The sequence below is a fragment of the Neltuma alba genome, unplaced genomic scaffold (genome assembly GCF_004799145.2).
Source record: "Neltuma alba isolate B1F8T4 unplaced genomic scaffold, ASM479914v2 tig00013019_pilon, whole genome shotgun sequence".
Taxonomy (NCBI): domain Eukaryota; kingdom Viridiplantae; phylum Streptophyta; class Magnoliopsida; order Fabales; family Fabaceae; genus Neltuma; species Neltuma alba.
This window is the reverse complement of record NW_021637366.1, coordinates 36,843-56,330: the sequence shown is the minus strand read 5'-3', so window position 1 is coordinate 56,330 and position 19,488 is coordinate 36,843. Positions and strand designations below refer to the sequence as shown.

The window sequence follows — 19,488 nt, the reverse complement described above, 5'->3', positions numbered from 1 at the left end:
TTAGACAAGGCTCTACGTTTTGACTTGCCTTCTATATCATGCAAAATTAGTCATAGTTTGCCCTTTTTTTATATAGGTTAAGAAGATGGGGAAGGATGTAAGCAATAAAAGTGGACAAAGGAACTCTAATTTTTTCTGGTTTTGCCTTGTTCATGAAGGATTTCTATAAGAAAAACTCAAGAAAGTACAAATCAATTGAATCAGAGAATCCACATGTCAGAAAGGGTTAGGATAAGTTACCTGGGAAGCAAAAAGAGGCATATTATAGAAGGGCTAAGGAACTAAGAGCTCCTACAAGGTCCAAAAAGTATACAGTTCCTTTTTACATAAGGTGTGCACCTAAACAATTCATACAAGTTTGCAAGCATATAAAAGAAAGGAAGGAACTCATGGACATGTTAAAAAAGATAGATTTTGACAAATTGGTTAAAGTATGTTGCCTAACAATTCAAAGAGAATTGTGTGGAGAGTTTATGTGTGCATTTGACCATCCAATGAAAAGCATTTCTATAAGACGGAAGACAAGGCAAATGAGGGTAAAAGATGTGCATGAATTTATAGGGCTACCAGGAAAGAGATTAAAGTAGCTGTGAATAATTAAGATGAAATGTTCAAGTAATGGAGGATTATGTATGACAATATACCATACAAGAAGATAGCATCATTATTGACTAAAAAGAAACAAGATAAAAATTTTGAGATGTTATTTGTTATGTATGCATTGGGAACGATATTGTGTCCTAATGCAAGTATTTGTGCAATTGATTATTTGTTGAAGATAATTCTGTCAACAAAGGATAGATTGGGTAAGTATGATTGGTCATCTTATGTGTTAAATGAGCTATACAAGGGCATTGGAGTGTACAAGAAACAATTGGTAAAAGGCAAGTTGACTGAAAAGAAGAAGAATGTTGTCAATGGCTGCTGTTAACTTGTCATTTATGTCATGTGGATATATTGGCTACAAAAATTTTCACTGCGGTAAGCAAAAGCTTCACATGTTAAGTATGCTCTTGCATATTGGGATGAAAAGAAAGTACAGCAAAGAGTTAGCATGGAAAAAGGAGAGCAATCAAGGAATATTGCATCTGCCTAATAAAGCCACCGATTTTAATCCAGAAAATTTAACTCATCTAGTATGTGGACTTGTAGGCTTAATATAAACTTTTCCTTTTTTGCTATTGCTTATAGATTGAAGTTCTAAAATTATTTTTAGGGGAAATAAAGAAAACATATGCTTGATTAGTGTTAATGCTGGGAGAGGAAATAATGGCCCTTCAATTAAGACTAATGAAGGACAATAAAAATGTAAAAGAAAAGGAGATAGATGAGGAAGAAGAATCTAAATCAGAAGAGAAACAAGTTGTGAAAGGAACTGAATCATAGGATAAGGAAATTGAAAAAGAAGGAACTGAATCGGAAGATGATATAAATGAAGAAGAAGAACAAGAAATTCAATCAGAAAAGGAGATAGGTGGATAAGAATTAGATGACGCACAAAATGAAGTTGTTCATGAGAACAAAGAAGATGAAAGAAAATAAAAGAGAAGAAGAGGATGAAGAGATAAAGAAGTGCATGAGGACAACCAAGGGGAAGGGAAAAAACATGTAAAGAAATTGACAAGGGTGATAAGGGTAAGGCTCTTAGGTCTCTATTTTTGGAAATCAAAAGTAAGGCTAGAAAAAAGAAAACAATTGATGACATGCAAGCTTTATTTAACATGTGTATAGCAATGTGTGATGAAGAGGGCAAAAGCAATAAGTACTATGTTTTGGTGACCAAATTTGTATTATGTTGCAGAATTTACTGAGTTGATAATTGTTTCATTTGCGTTAGATACTTTGTATCAATTTATGGATACTACCTTACTCATGGTGAGCTGCAATGTCTCCACTGTAGAAAATAAATAAATGATAGGGTAAGTCACATATATATAGTTAACATAAGAATGAGTTATTTGATGGTAAAGAGTTGTAATTTCTTTGTTTTGCAATTTCAATTTATGACTATGGTGGCAAAGACATTCGTTGGAAATCAAATTGAAAAAGATGGGTGAGTCAACCGCCAAATATTTTCTGCAGATTTCATGCAAAAAATAGTCACGAATCCTTTGAGGTGGAAATGGGAAGAGCATGAAAGAGAAATATTGTCTAAATATGTTGGATACAATATTGGGGATTGTGATTTCATTTTCAGTCCTACACTATTTGAAGATCACTAGTTTTGTTATGTTTTGGAGGCAAAGACCATCACCTTTTATGTCCTTGACTCCTTGGTTGATAGCATCACATTCATGAGGTTACAAACAGAGGAAGAACACGCAAAAAAGGAGGGTGAACAACAACATGATGCAAAGAAGAAAAAAGAGAGAAATAAAGGGTACTTCAATCCCAAATAATTTTTTACAACAAACACTATGTGTAGTTATTTACTACTATTATACTTGTTATTGTCTACTCTTATAGTTGTCACTAGCAGCCTACATAGTTGTTACTAGATGTTGTGTTAGTTGTTACTGGATGCTGTGTTAGTTGTCACCGGATGTTTGCATAGTTATCGCCGGATGTTGTGTTAGTTGTCACTGGATACTGTGTTAGTCGTCACTAGATCCTGTGTTAATTGTCACTATATGCTATGTTCATTATCACTAGATGCTGAGTTAGTTGTCATTGCATGTTGTTATTAGTGTCTTATGATTATGTGCTTTTTTTTTAGAGGAACTGTTTCCATACGATGCTGCGTGTTGTTGAGCTAGAATTGTTTGCCAATGAGGATAAAATTGACAATTAAATGAAATAGGCTAAAGTTTATGCGCAGAATGATACATGAGTGTAGTTGTTCAATTGTGTTATGTTGTTTGTTATTATTCACAATAAAAATTACGTAGTGCTTACATATTGAATTTTCTTGGTAGTGATTCATGTAGAGTTCATGTCTTCTCTTAGCTATAAGAGTGGGATGACACTGTTCGTGATGTCGCATGATATATAATGCTATGATACTCCAACAGTGAACTAGAAGAGTTAAAGTTTGGTTGTTTATGGTGGTTGGTTACATATCAAAATAATAAATATGGGTATGAAGTGATGTTGATGCTATTGGGCTGCAACAAGAGTAAGAAGAAGAGATAAACTAGTCAATTAATTTTTTGTTCTGTTAGACCACGATATGTGTTGTAAGATGATTGATAATTAAAGGTGTTAGCAAAGAGTAGTAATAGCTTGATGGTGGATAGATTATTTTGTAACAAACTGATCAAATTATATTTATAATTTTATTACCTTCGTCATCACATGTTATAATACCAAATTCTTAAGGTTTTATTATATTTTTATTTTTATTGATATCGACAAATTTATGTAATATTAGTATTATAGAGATTATGTTACTAATATTACTCTGTGTAGAGATATTTACAAGTGGGAGTGTATAAATCAATAACACCCGATATAGAAATTGACAACTTGAGCTATCCAAAATAATAAGTAATAGTCCAAATATATGCAACACATTGTATCATGAGAATTCACAAATGATACCATATCATCACAAATAGTATCTCTTAAAATAAAAAATATCACCAATTAACAAGTGGTGGTGTAGTTAATGACAAGTGATTTAATAATTTGATAACAAGTCAATGTGGATATTAACAACAGATATTGGAAATTTTCACAACTAAAGGTGTCGTTTATTTATAATGTTCAATTAAGTAATATTTAAATTAAAATAGAAATATTAAGAAGAAAGTGTTACCAAAATTTATGTTAATTGAATGATATTTTTTCAAAACTTAAAGTTTCATATGAGCATATAAATTAACAAGGGATAGTGCCACCATTGACAAGTCACAATACTATTATTGACAAAGGATAGTGCCACCATTGATAAGTCACAATATTACCATTAACAAGGAACAGTGCCACTATTGATAAGTCACAGTGCTACCATTGACAAGAGACAATGCCACTATTGATAAGTCATAGTGCTACCATTGACAAGGGATAGTACCACTATTGACAAGTCATAATGTTACCATTGACAAGGAACAGTGTTACTATTAATAAGTCACAATACTACTATTGACAAGGGACAATGTCACTATTAACAAATCACAGTGCTACTATTGGCAAGGGACAATGCCACCATTGACAAGTCACAATGCTACCATTGATAAGGGACAGTGCCACCACTAATAAGCGATAGTAAATGATACCAAATAACTTTAAATCACATTTTTTTAAAACTTATATCTGTAGATACATTGACAAGTGACAGTGCAACTGATGACAAGTGACATTGTAACCATTAACAAGCAATAGTGTAGTTATTGACACTTCATTTTATAATTGTATATCAGTGATAATAGACTTTTAATAATGATTATATATGAAAATATAACCAAAGTGTAACATGTCAAAGTGATTGAAAATATCATATGATGCTAAGACAGGTTATGTAACTTGAATTCACATTATTGATAACTTACATCAACAAATTAATTGACAAGTCATACTACAATGACTAACAAGTCATAACAAGTTTATTGACAATACAGGATGCAACTAATTACAACTGAAATGACATCAGAATCTAATATGCCAGTTCATAGCCAACTTTCATTTACACCTTCATATACATAAAACTACACCTACTTCACAACCCATAAAAAAACATATGGGTTGGATGTAATTACCAAACTAACTAGTGGTGTGTATTCATTTACAAAAAATGCCCTTCACACCCATTTACAAAATATTCCCTTCACATCCATATGCAAAAAAATACTAACTTCAATATGTTCTCAACTAGGATTTGGGTTCTTGCATGTCTTGGTAATATGTCCAGGTTCTTTGCATCTTCCACAATGATAAACCTTCTTATTTTGGAACTGAGATTCTATCTTATTAGTCCTTGGCCTTCCTAGAGGCCTTCTAGTTATGTGTAGATGCAAGAATATTTGGGTCAGCATATGAGTCATAGTGGGTGTATCAAGTTGTGGGCAATCATGCGTTGCAGTTGGCTTCATGCTATTTGCATATATTTTCTCCTATATGGACAATTTATAATGATCATCTACATAATCATACATGTTACGGTGAATTAATTTGATTGTCGCACATGCATGTACACAAGGTATTTCACTCGTTTGTCATGTCAAACATGTGCATCTGTGAGAAATAAGATTAACAATCACATATATGATGCGTCCCTCACGCATTGTCTGTATCAAAATATGGTCATTACCATAATGTGTAACCTCCATATATGCACCTCTTGCTATTCGTTCCAACAACTTTGATTTAATATTGGGTCCTATACCATTTTTTCATCTTCTCATCCCCATTTTGTTAGCAACCATTTTCTTGGCCAATTTCTTTTGATGCTCTTGTATCAAAACCGGCAAGGTATACTTCCTTTCTTTCAACATCCAAGCATTAAAAGACTCAACAAAATTATTGGTGATGTTATATCATCTCTTAAAAAGAAACTTGCTTTATGTCCATCTATCCACATCCCCATGAAATTCAACCCATTGTACTAATTGTGAACAAAATAATCTTAAATTTCCCATTGCAACACTAAACTCATTGTCATGCCTTACATATGCGTTTCCATCAAGTAAATTAAGTGCATTCTCCTTATTATTCTTTGAGGTTCGTCTCACACCTCTATTGATTTTCACATACAACGCATTATAATTTTCTTTCACGTGTCGATAGCAAAAAGCATATTTTTTACCACCAAATATTGCTTTGACAACACCGATGATAACATTATTTTGATTTAAGACAATTGTTATTTGTACTGATCTAGTTAGCTCTTTCATATTCTGTAGAAACCAAGCCCATTCGTCATTTTTTTACTCCACTAATAATACCATATGCTAAAGGAAACAACTCATTGTCTGTATCAAATGCACAAGCTAATAATAAAGTTCCCTTGTAAGAACAACTCAAATGACATCCATCTAAATAAATAATTAGTCTGCAACCTTGTACAAAGCCTTTAATTAAGCATCTATATGCAATGAATAGTCTCTCAAATTAGTTGCTATTTGAGTCTTCCCATCTTACAACTGTATCAGGATCAGTTTCCATTAGTCTCTCGTGCATCTAATGGATTACTTTATAAGAATCTTCTACTTGACCATGTAATTCTGTTAGTGCTCTCTTCATAGCCCTATATACTTGAGTATAGTTCAATTGCACTATATATTCTTTATACAAGTCCTTTCTAATTTTATTAGGACTCTTGTCAATATTGCACCTCAAGTTATCAATCACAATTGAAAAAGCTAAATTTCACCTTTCCGAGTGAGAAATAATTAAGTTGTCCTATGCATGATGAATGCGTTTACTTTTATATGTTCTAATAGTTAAAAACTTAGTATCTTGATGTGCTCTCATTGAATATGTACCCACATATCATGGACAAGCATCAACTTGCACTTTATAATGATCTTTTGTTGATTATCCTTGATAAATTTGTATAAATGCTGTACTTGTATAATGTTTTTTGGAAGGCAATAGCATTTGGAAATATTTGTTCTTCTCCAATAATCAAATCCTTCAATTTTGTGAAATTCATTTGAAGTGTAGGCGTTGGGATCATTTCCACTGCACAAAGAATTGATGGTAGCTCTCTAATCTTATCAAACAAAATAGGTAGAGACATAGACAATCCATTTACACCTCCAAATAATTGATCAATCCTGCAGGAAATGACAAGTCAAGATGCATGCATTGACAAGTTGGTAGCAAGGCAGTAACAACTAACATACCAAGTAATGACAATAACATATTTATTCAAACTAAACTTGCGCATCTTGCTCCTCTATTACATTATTCCTTGTTGCTTTTATATGGTCTTTGTTTCCATTCTCTTCTAAATACATATGATCACTTCCTTCATTAAACTTTATCAAATGTTCTACCCCATCATCATCTACCAACTCTACAAATATTTTTTTTATCAAACATAACTTAGAATTTCAAAAGAAATGAGTTACTTTCTTTTTCAACAATAGATGATATAATTTCCTTCAATTCTTCATAATTTGTGCTCTTATTTATACTTGTTGTTCTTACACTACCTCCCACATATCTCATATAATCTCTTCCATCATTTATAAACTTCCTATTATATGAACAAAGCAAAATAGATGCTTTCTAGATGTACTCGCTATCAATAATATAAACTTGCATCAAGAATCATGCAGCTGTCATTGACAAGTGAAGCATTAACATTGACAACTGTCGTGGCATACATTAACAACTATTACGGTTTGATTGACAACACAATATTCTATTTCATGCTAAGGGTTTCTACCCATACTAACCTTCATCTTTTTCTTCCTTTGCCACTAAACTGTGCCAAAATAGAGCAAAACCACCTACAATATACCCAAAAACAGAACACTCATCATCATCCTATAACCCCAACTTAAATCACCAACACATGCTAACCAAAACCACAGCTTTTCCATTGATTAACTTGTTTATGTTAGACCAAAAACAAAAGCTTTGTAGTACCCAAAGGCAAAAACGATTTTCTGAATTCTCATTCCCAAACATAATCAATTTGTCTAGAAACATGTTGTAGGAGAGGAAAGGAAAGAAAGTTCTAGACCTAAAAATTTGTGAAAATTCAAATAGAAGCTTTTTGGAGTTTACTAATGCTAATGGGGAAAATGTTTTATCATCAATGGCTGCTTCCTTTTTTCTCCACGTCCTCTCCCTCAACCATAGCAGCCTCACACTGCACGGGAAACTCAGTGCCTTTTTTTTTCTGTCACGCTAGGGTAATAAAGCCTTTTTAAGTTTCTTAATATTACAGCCAAGTCCCTTTGGGACTTCAAAGGAATTATTAGACTTGAAGGGACTTTTTTACTGTATATTTCCTTGTATGGGGCCTCAATGTTATTTTTCCTAAAAAAACGTGAATAAATTCAACATTCCTTTCCATAAAAAGTGTTTTTCATGGTATCTACAATAGATATAAAATATATAAGAATAAACATAGGTAAAAAAAAATTAATAAATAAAGGAGGTATGGCATTTCCATAATATATTGCATATATTCCTCCTGTTTTTAATATAATACCTAATTAACTAATTTAAGTAAATTAAGAATGTTAGTTAAATTAGTTAATATGATATGTTTTTCATAAAACACCCAAATTGTCTTCCTTAATTTCTTCCCTTACTCTTCTACTTGATTATTGTTGAAGGAATGTCAATATCAACTCTCAAATTTTGTTGGAAAAAAATTAATAAACATGTAAAATTGGTCTTACATACATGATTAATATCAACTCTCATGTTATGTTTTACATTAATGACTGGAGGAGTATTTTTTATACTTTTTGAAAAATTGAGGAAAATTTCTCATGGACAATTTTACTGGTAAAAAAGACATGAATATTTTGCATGTATAAATTTATAGAATATTGATTTTTTTTAATATTGATGTTATTTCTAAATCTTGTCTTCTCAAATTTAATTATGTTAAAGTAGGATTGTTAAGTGTTTTTAACTTATAAATACTTTTATAATGAATGTCATTTTGTTTTTGGTTAAAAAAAATTATAAAGAATTATCTGTTTTTCTTACCAATCAAATTTTTTAATGTAGTGTTTACAAAATCAATCTCACATTGAAAAGAGAACCTCGCATAACTAATATAATGGGGGGTTTTGGTGAAACCAAATCATAAATTTAAAAGTAATTTTACAATTAAAAGTATTATTTTTTGTTTTTAATGCGAGAACTAGTTGATTAATTTAAGTATATTAAAAAAATTAGTTAAATTTGTTATTTATAATAAATATATATTATCTTTTTTAAAATTTTTAACATGTATAATTATCATAAGATTATCTTAAAAAAATAATATACATAAAAGATAAAATAAATTGAATTCACGTATTTAAGATGAAATTTAAAATCAAACTACAAGAAGTAAACACGCGAGAGTAACTTCGGGGGAAACCAAACACCTCCGCACTCTTGTCTCGTCCGCAATTTGGCCTCTTTTTCTGATTCGTTCTGTCTTGAGCTTTCGGAAAAAATAACCGCCTGAGGCGGGTTTGCTCGATTGATTCTGTCTTCTGGTAGCTGTACCTTCTCTCGGTTGAGTAGACGACGGTTTTATTACACTGCGCCCTTTCTCTCTGTTTTTTGTTTTCCTTTTGAGTGTGGCTGGATCGGTCTCAGATTTCGCTGTTCTTGCTGTTTCTATAATTTCTGCGGAAGAAATGGCCACCAATTTCTGGACATCATCTCATTAGTATGTTTCATCCCCATTATTTTTCTATTTCTATTATTTCTTCTATCTTGGCGCTGTTCGATCGCCCTTCCTTTTCTCCTAATCCATGTATTAATGGAGTTCTTGTGGCTCTGCGCCTGCAGCAAGCAGCTTGTAGACCAAGAAGATGTGGATATGGTAAACCCACTTGACAAAGAAAAGGGTATCACACTTGAGGATTTTAAGCTCATAAAGATGCACATGGCTAATTGTAAGCCCCCCTTTCCTGTCTTTGATTTGTCTTCTTCTAATCCCAGAGTTCCGTGCGCAATTTGATTCTCTGTTGTTCCGTCAGCATTTCGGCTTTTCTTTGAGTTTGTATTTTTGATTAGCGTTATCTTATTTTCTATATGGTGACTGATGCTCACTTCACAGTTAGCTAAGTTTGCTGTTTTTTTTTTTTGGGCCGTTGACAGCCTGGGGTTTGTGTGTAATGGCTTGATTTCTACTTCTGATGGAAACTTTTGTATTGATCACTATGCCCTACACGTAACTGTTATGGATTTTCTTTTCATATTCTAGTCTTGGGGAGTTTGAAAGAAATTTATGGAGTCTGATATGGCAAAACTAATGTCTGGTATCTTCGGTATTCCCAAAATTCAAAGCCTTAACCCTAAAAAAATAGAAATTTAAGTTACTAGGTATTTGTTTGAAAACTTTGAACTCCTCTATTAGCCAAAATATACTATGAGGATATGAATTTCAAGACACTGCTTTATTTGCTAGTGCTGTTGTGTATCGAATATGTTTTTGCAATATGCATGCTTGATCTTTCATCGTCTACTTCTAATGAATTTCTGCATCGTTTTTTGCTCTGCGCAGATATCTCAAAATTGGCTCAAAGTGTCAAAGTTAGGCAGAGGTGCAAACTGAATTACCTAATCTGTACCTTTTCTTCCCGCTTAAGTTGTCACAGTTTGCCTAATAATTTCATTAAGAATATTAGGCAAACTGTTACCTTGCATGCTTGAATTTATTTCAATTTATTTAAAAGATCTTCCGGTGCTGGATTTTTTTTTTTTTTTTTAATTCTTGTTCTTGTGACCTTGCATGCTTGAATTTGCGCAACTTGTCACTTCATGGCAGACCATTTGAACGCTGATTTATTAGAGCTTTGCCAATGTCTTCATTGCTTTATCGATGTTGTCAGGAATTCCAATACTTGAATGCCATGCATATGATAACCTTTATGTGAATCAAGCTTGTTGCTGTTGGGTACTGGTTCGAGACTTTTATCATTGAAAATTTTAGGGATAGAAGGTAACTGGTTGTTTTGATCTAATCCCTGTTAATCTCATGAGTTCTTTTAATTAAAAAAAAGAAAAAGAAAGAACATGGCGATGGTCAACATGGAAACATATAATGTGGATAGCGTTTGACTGCCTACTGTCAATAGTAATAAAAGACAAGATTTCACAAGTAATCAGCAGTTCCCTTTGTCCCTTGTATGGATTAATGCGATCTTTCATCAATTAAACTTGCAGCAAAGTTACACTCTCTGCTTGTTTCAGTAAGACCATCGTATAAAAGTTGTCTACACTGTTCTGTTATAAGCTATGGCTCTTTTTTTTTTTTTTTTAAAATAAATTCCTGTCTCTTTCAAGATATTGTAATTTCAGTTTTATATCAACAATAGCAACATAGTATAGACTTCTGTGTAAATATTTATAATGTGGAGGAATGGTTTTAGTTTCATTCCATTTCAATGGGAGATTCTATTTTGAAGAAAAGGCCTTGGCATGATGAATAAGTAAACTTCTGTTCCTTCTTTCTTTTTGCCTCATGTTGTAATTTTTATATTGGGTGGTTTGACAATGGTTATAATTGTGATAAATCAGTATATTTATTTCAGTTCTATTAGTTTGTAAGAAATTAACTGTCTTTTTTGCTTTTAAGTTATTTCATTTGTGGTAAAGGGAATTAAAGGTGTATTTAGCATTGGAGTTGGAGTAGACTAGGTACTTAATATATTTCACTACCTTAGGTAAATTTAAGTGAAATAAATGATATTGTGAGGGTCATCAGATTTTAAAAAGCAACTATGATACCCTCATAAAATACTGGTTGAGAAAGGTAGAAATTCCGAGCTATTATGATTGATCATCTCAGCAGAATTTCTATTTTCTAAATCCATTGCTTGAATTTGCGTTCATGTCAAACTTAAGTGGTAACGCTTTATCAGTTATAATGATTTGAAATATTTTTTCCATTATATTCTGGATTTTGATATAATTGAGAGTATTTTTTTCCTGAAAATCTCCAGTAATATTATTTGTCTTTTCTGTGCAAAATATCACTGCAATCATTAATATGTTGTTGGTCAACCTTTCAGGGTTGTTGCTACTGCAGTTACATATATGAGGCGTGTTTACACCAGGTATTCAGACTTCACTGGCAGAGGTCCTTGTGGGATTAGAGCATTGTATCTTATGTTGTTTGTCTATTGGTTTTTGTTTTGCTGTGGTCAGCCTCATTTTTATGCAGCATTTATTGATCTCGGAATTTGACATGCACACCCCCACCATCTGTTCTTCTGATGATTATAGCTAAATTAGCAGCATTATTTTTATTTCATTTCATTGATGTCATTGCCCATATTTGTGCTACCATTTCATTTATTTGTGATAATTGAGGAGATAGGAGAATGCTTCTTCCCCCGTAATGTCCATTTTATGGTACAGAGATTTATGATAGACTGTAGGAGAGATTGAAGGAAAAATAGAATGCTAATCTAGGATAGAATAGAAAAGTAAATAGAAGACTAACATAATCAAATCCCAAAATACTAGGGCTCACGGAAAACTATGAAACTAAAATATCAAATAAATATTCAATAGTTAGAGACAAATCAATCCTGCAAACGATGAGGGTGATCTCAACCTATAATATATAATCCCATGGTTCATTCTGTTCATTTATTTTTTCCCATTTAAGGGCCTGTTTGGTTTGAGGGGAGGAAGGGGAGGGTGGGGTAGGAAGGGGGAGGGAGGTTTTATCCTCACCTTGTTTGGTTTGATTAAAAAGGAAGGGAGGGAAAAATATTTAATGATCCCTTGTTTGGTTCAAGAAGAGAAGGGGAATGATAGTAATAATTAATTTATCATTTTACCCTTACATATTAGTTTATATTTTTTATTGATATATTATATAAATTAATTTACATCTTAATTTAAATTATATAATTTAATGAAAATTCAATCTTATCATGTTAATATGTGCATTAAAAAATTGGTACAATAATTTTTTATTCTAATTAATATAATAATATATTTGAAATAATCAAATTAACAAATTTTATATGCTCTAAGAAGAATGAAATTTTATTCTCCTTAGGCTATCCTTTTTTTTTCAGCTTTAAAATATATTTAATAAATAATATATTTATAAAAAACAATTAATTTTATAATATTATAATTTTTTATTTTTAATTAATTTTTGTTATAATATATTTTTTAATTATAATAATTTATATTTTTTATTTTTTACCTAGGATAATATATTTTTTATTTGAAATAAATATTATAATAATATATTTTTTGGGTAGTAGTGGAATATTAAAAAAAACCATAAGGGTATGATAGTCCAAAAATTTAGCTTCCTTCCAAAAACGCCCAATTTGAGGGGAGCTAAAATGGGGGGAGGGAAGGGAAGGGAGGGGACATTTTGGCTTTCCTCCCCTCCAAAATTTTTAACCAAATGAGGGGAGGGGCTCATTTTCCCTCCCTTCCTCCATCCTCCCCTCCAACCAAACAAACCCTAAGTGGGGTAGGGGGAAAGAAAGGGTAATTTTTGAGGAAAGATGCATTCAAAGAGACATTATCATTTGGAGGAAGGGCATCGGGTTCACAAATATTAGAGCCTAATTACAGGAAGTTCTATGTTATCGGTGTATGCTATAAGGAATAAGAGATGGACCACAGCTGATGGTGAGGTGGCAAGCTGGCGCAGCTAAGTTTCTGGCTGGGTGAGAGGTGTGGATTGTTTCCTACATGGTAGTGAGGGATGCAGGAGTCAAGCAAGTTTATTGTGTTTGGGACAGTACCTGTCCAAAATAACCCTTGATGAGATTGAAACTCATCATGCTACTGTAGCTTCAGTATCATTTGTTTTCAAAGACACTTCAGCATTGTTTTCATAATGTGCGTTTGCCATTTGGGGAGATTAAAGGTTTTGTTTTCATTCTCTTTTTTATTTTTTAAATTCGGGTGGATTTAGATTTTAGGTATATAATTTTAATAATTAGTAATTTACACATTTTTATAATTAAAAATATAAATGAATTTTTCAAATAAAAATTAATTTACTCTCATTATTCATAATTAAAACTACTTTATTATGTTTTAGTAGTAATGGTGTTAAAAATAATTATTGACATATTTTATTATTATTAACAATGTTTTACGGCAATTATTAATATATCTTTGTATGGATCATAATTAAAATTGATTGTTCAATTATTTTTATAATAAGGGTATTGGAGTCAGTCATTTAGATTGTTTTTCTCTCCGTCACACTGTTTTCTTTCCACTGTGTGCCCAATGTTTCTTTCCTTCCTTTCGGTCCATTTCATTCCAAATGTTAGGTAATTATAAATTTATCAAATCTGTCAGCAGTTGGCACTTTTCCTTTGCGTTCGTTTCCTCTTCACTAAAATACATTTTAGTCAGGACAGTAACGCTAGAGCTTTGAGACCAGCTAGGATTGAATGGTCATCAATTCGTTATCTGGGGGGAAGTTGATGGTCAATGCTGAACAAAATCAATTGACGAGCTGGAATAACACAACTCATATTGTGTAGGTGACTCAAAATGTAATTGGTTAGATGGTTAAGGACCCTTGGTGCTATCGGGTGGCTGTTTTAAGGATGGGAGTTATTCTTGGGATGATGGTATTGAGGAGGAAGAGAACTTATAGGTGGCCAGGTCGAGGCATTTAAGCAGTTTCAGCGGTTGGAAACCAGAGCACCAGTTCATACTCTCCCTTATATGTTTCTAGTCATTTTGCGAAACATAATTATCTTTCTATAGTTTCTAACTTTGTTATCACATACCTTTTTCCTGAAATTATGTTTCCTGATGAGTCATTTCAATCTTCTGCTTTTAAATTGATATTTTGATTTAAAAGTTTTGAATGTCTTTGTGCCTTGTCTGGCTTTTTGGGTTGCTCTATTTTATGTTTTCCATTCAAGCGCACCGATACTATAATGTCCTGACTGCATGTGCACTTTCAGAAAGAGTATGGCTGAATATGATCCACGTCTGGTGGCTCCAACCTGCTTGTACCTGGCATCAAAAGCAGAGGAAAGCACAGTGCAGGCTAGACTGCTTGTATTTTACATTAAAAAATCATGTGAGCACTTACTTTATAGAGCCGCCCCCTCTTTTTCCCTCCTGGCTAGTTTCAATTTTTTTTTTTTTTTTTACAGATACTGATGATAAGTGCAGGTTTGCCGTTAAAAATGCTCATTGTGCTGAAATGACATTATTGTTTTTGTAGATTCTGATGATAAGTACAGATTTGAGATCAAGGACATACTTGAAATGGAAATGAAGATTTTAGAGGCGCTTAACTATTACCTGGTTGTTTTCCACCCGTATCGTTCATTGTCTCAGTAAGTAATTGATCACCATAGTTGTTTCTTTTGCAAACACGCCTCTTCAAATTAGGGTAAAATACGCAAACAGCCGTTCAAATTTGACCATTTTGCACATACAGCTTCTACACCTTTATTTTTTAATTTTATTTTCATTAAATCTCTTGTAATTTAGTAATCAGATGGTTCAACGACACATTTAGTCATTTTGTTGAAATTCAAATTCTAGAAACCCAATAATAAGCTTGTTAGTTCTAGAATTCATGCTGACCTAGAATATAGTTAATGCACTTGCTATTATGGTTTCCCAGTTTGAGTTCTCATACCCTTTAGTCTCTGTTCGCACAATGGGGCTCTGGCTTTCTTGTGCCTAATTCATATCAGCTTCTTCATCAAAGTGATTTTACAGCAATTATTTCTGCCTTAGTCTAGGACTTAATAGAAGATGAGAGCTCAGAAAATCTCTGGGAAACTTTTCCCCCTTTCTTTCCTTTCCCCCCTTCTTTTGGGGAGAAAGAGAACTCCCCTCCCCCCCACCAGCTGCCCAATGCCAGTAGATCAGCTGAATTAAACACTAGTACACTGTATAAATGGGGAATTGAAATGTCATATGGATTGTAACGGCCATATGCATATCTTCAAGAGCTTTCACCTTAGATGTTTATTTCATGGGATTAGTATATCATTCTGATTATGCTCTGATATGTAATAGTTGCAAATATTCCTATTCATGGTTAAGCCACATGTGAGACCATATTCTTCACCTTTTCTATTGGAATTATTTCATTTCTTGCTTGACCTTAGGATTTGCTTCATCTTTCAAGCCTTCCCCTCAAAAATCTGCAAGCTGGATGAGTACTAATAATCAGTTATTTAGCTAACATAGATCCTAAGTTAAATGAAATTGACTGCATAATTGGTCCTATATTCTTCATAATCTCTTACAGTTCTATTTCATGTTTGTTTATGGTTATCATTCTTGTGATTTTTCTCCAGGTTGCTCCAGGATGCGGGGTTGAATGATATCAACATGACTCAATTAACATGGTGAGACTTCATTGATTTGGAAATGATTGAAGTAGCTTATGAGCAGTCTTTTCTTTCCTTTTTTTTTTCTTCTTCGTTTTGATGATTTTACCTTTGTTCTTGCCTGTCCCCTTTGTTTGCATGCTTTCTTCAGTTGCATTGTTTACTAAGAAGAAAACGTCAAAGTCATTGGCATTAGAATTTTCCTGGAAGAAGCATATGCTTATTTTTGGTACCTTCCCTGGAGGGTTGTGTTTAGAGCTTCTCTTTGGAATGTACACCCAGAAAGAGGGGGAAAAAATCTTCTCTTAGGTTTTGTTTTTTATTGGTGAAATTCTGTTTGGAGTTCACAGAATTTCCACTCATTATATGCAGAGAGATCGGACAGCTTTTGTTATATCTTTTAGGCTCTTTATATCTTTTGGTTTTTTTTTTGAAGGATGTTGCCAAGATCTAGATCTAAGCCTTAAGATCTTGTGATTTCACATTCCCAAATAACCCTAGCAATCTCTAGCCTATGAAAATCTAAATTGAAAATGTTTTAATTTTATGATCTTACTATCTTATTGATATTATGGCATTTTGGTTTTGGGGCAGTTATTTCCCTTGAAGTAGGAGATGCTGTGTCTTTGTACTGGAAGAGGGGCATTATGTTTTTCTCTGGCTGTTAAGTTTTTGGACCTTGATTTGCGGTATTGATCTTATTGCAAAGTGCCCTCTGTATTATCCTCCCTCTTGTAGTCTTTCCTCTTTAATATTTTTTCTCTAATCTTGCATAGATTGAGAAATACACGTGCGTGCCCACTCAGATTGGTGGAAAATGTGGATGTGGTGAAATGCATTAGCAGAAGCTATTGCAGATTGGTATCACTGATTTGGCAAAATAAATGGAACTAATTGGGAATTTAGATTAATCTTCCATTTTTTTTAGTACGACTGAGTTTTTGTGAAAAGGAAATTGAAAGACTAGTTGTTGTTATTTTTTAAACATGACTTGGTTATTATGGAAGAAAAAGTTTAAGCTTATATGGAATATTCAAAATAGTATAATATTCCCTCCAATCCTAAACGTGTCCCGAATGTTGGAGCTAGTTGAGAAGTTAGCTTTGGTCTTAAATGTAAGGCCTCTCCCAAATTTTCATTTCTCTCCCAGATTACCCATATTGATTGCATAAATTTAAATTATTAAATGCGTGCGATCAATAGGGGTAGTTGTCAATGTAAATGATTAGGAGGAGGATATTTTTAGGGCAACCAACACAATTTTTTTCTTTTCCAAATAACTAATTTGCTTAATGTGTTAATTAGTTATCTAGCTTCTATATTTAGGATCGGAAAAAGTACTAAACAAACAGCAGAAATCATTCTAATATTATTTTTTGTGTGCTTGTTTTTCTCTCTTTTCTTTTTAACTGTTGGATAAGTAAAACATATCTGATAAAATTTCTTTAGTACTGTAAATAGCTGGATTTCTTAATACAAGAATAGCTTTTTGCCGTACTTATTCAATAAGAACGCTTATCCTATTATCTCAGTATACATCTTGCTGGTGCTAGTGGGGTTGATCTGTTATCACAATTGTCAGCCATGCTGCTTGCTTGAGCTAATGTCTTCTTTTGTTCTTTTTCCTGTTGACAAATATTTTTTATTCTCCCAAGAAAAGCATAATCGTGTGATCGCTACTGCTTCATCTATATTAATATACCATATCATAAACATATTGTTCTTGCCCACAGGGGACTAGTAAATGACACCTACAAGATGGACCTAATTCTTGTGCATCCTCCACATCTGATCGCTTTAGCATGCATATTCATTGCTAGTGTCCTCAGGGAGAAAGACACCACTGCTTGGTTTGAAGAGCTTCGTGTCGATATGAATGTAGTGAGTATCTCATTAGATTTATATGCATGCACTTTGTTGCTTATAATTTTTCCTTCTCTTCTTTGGATTCTCTTATCAGCTCTTGATCGCCTCTTGTGCAAACTTTTTCTTGAAACTTGAAAGATGATAGCATGATACTTCAACTTTTGCTGAACCGAAACATTCACCCCCCCCCCCTTTCTAGTAGAGGGAGCTGTTATGATCCTTGTACGGTTGTTGGAATGAGATATGACGTGAATCTCGAGTACATGCCTTCATTATTGTTATCGGATCCTTACTACTTTACACAAAATATAACCCAAGTATCTGTGGAACTTTGGAACGAGTTTTGCTGTTTTCAATTTAGTTTTTCTGTCCTGAATTCGTTATATATTCATATTATTGTCAGAAAAAGCAAGATGTGGAAATATGGTCCTGATAAATTCGGAAGTTGCTGGGTTTTCTTTCTTTCTTTTCTTATTTGGTTGGGGGGTTTGTTTGGGCAAAAATAATATTAAGAATGCTATTTCTTACAGTTAATTTGTGGTCTAGGATTATGAAAGAGTTTAGTCATCGGACTGCCTATTGACTGTCCCATCATCTAATAGCTCCTTTATTGTGTTGCTGAATTAAGTTATCGGAGTTGAAATTTAGATTTTGTTGTATTCCTTAGAATGGTTTCATGCTGTTTAGATAAATTGATCTTTGATGAGAGTGGTGTGTGTGTGTGTCAATGGTCTTGTATTGTTCTCTTGACAGGTGAAAAATATATCGATGGAGATTCTTGATTTCTATGAAAGCAATCGAATGTTCACAGAGGAGCGGATCAATGCTGCTCTTAGCAAGCTAGGCTTCAGGTCTTAAAAGCTCTCTTCTGCAGTTAATAAATAAAAATGAATCATGGGGGAGGGAAGTTTGATCCCTGAGCTAGTGAACTTTCTTCAAGGTCATGTTCTTTACTTTAGAACATTCTTTGAATATGGCCACTAGTCAGCTTAAAATGATTAAATGTGAGGGCGCGGATTACTGAGTTGTTTTTAACTTGTTGATAGCCTCTGAAAGAATATCAGTGATCTGTGATTCATTTCATTCATGCCGATGAGTGTTGTAATTTTATTACAGAATTAGATGTGGGATCTTATGTATTGCATGAAGTTTAAGGAATGAACACACTTTTTTTAAAAAAAATATTAAATTGAGCACACTATGTTATGACTTATAGTGGAATTTTTTTAAATAAATTTTAGATTATATATTGATGGTTTGATAAGAAATATATTTGGAAAGTGTGCTTAGTTTTAAGAGTTCAATTTTGATTAATTTTGAATTTAATTAAACAATTTTAATGATGACTGGATTGAATAAAGATTCAGTTTTTAAATAATGTCATGCTTTTGAGATCATATAATCATAGAAACTAAATTAAATAATTCAACTTCGTAAAAGGAGACTTCTCTAAGTCATAACTAGTCTAGTGAAGATCCAGTTTGAAGTAGTTTATGCTAATTATGCGTGCGCGCATATGTTATGGCAAAATGCAACTTTCAAATACTAGAAAATCATATTAATAATTTAATTTATCCATTTTTCATTCAAACTTCAATTCGTTTTGAATTTTAGTGACTTAATTTTTATTAACTACTTGTGCTTATTACAATCATTTTAATTTTAATGCTTAAATTAAAGTAGCTAAAAT

General features: G+C 32.7%; 1 protein-coding gene across 4 annotated transcripts; it reads left to right on the top strand.

Moving 5' to 3' along the window:
• The first annotated feature begins 697 nt into the window (after nucleotides 1-697).
• Nucleotides 698-18,987, top strand: LOC114733601 (cyclin-C1-2). 4 transcript variants are annotated; one of them, XM_028921076.1, is made up of 9 exons: nucleotides 9,052-9,292; nucleotides 9,415-9,521; nucleotides 10,133-10,172; nucleotides 11,643-11,687; nucleotides 14,541-14,659; nucleotides 14,807-14,921; nucleotides 15,900-15,950; nucleotides 17,666-17,813; nucleotides 18,552-18,987. In XM_028921076.1, the coding sequence occupies exons 1-9, from the start codon at nucleotides 9,261-9,263 to the stop codon at nucleotides 18,654-18,656; spliced, it is 762 nt and encodes a 253-aa protein (XP_028776909.1). In that variant the 5' UTR covers nucleotides 9,052-9,260; the 3' UTR covers nucleotides 18,657-18,987. The 4 variants fall into 4 exon arrangements, with proteins under 4 accessions (XP_028776911.1, XP_028776912.1, XP_028776909.1 ...); XM_028921078.1 differs by lacking the exons at nucleotides 9,052-9,292; nucleotides 9,415-9,521 and adding an exon at nucleotides 698-702; XM_028921079.1 differs by lacking the exons at nucleotides 9,052-9,292; nucleotides 9,415-9,521 and adding an exon at nucleotides 5,170-5,174.
• Nucleotides 18,988-19,488: the final 501 nt, after the last annotated feature.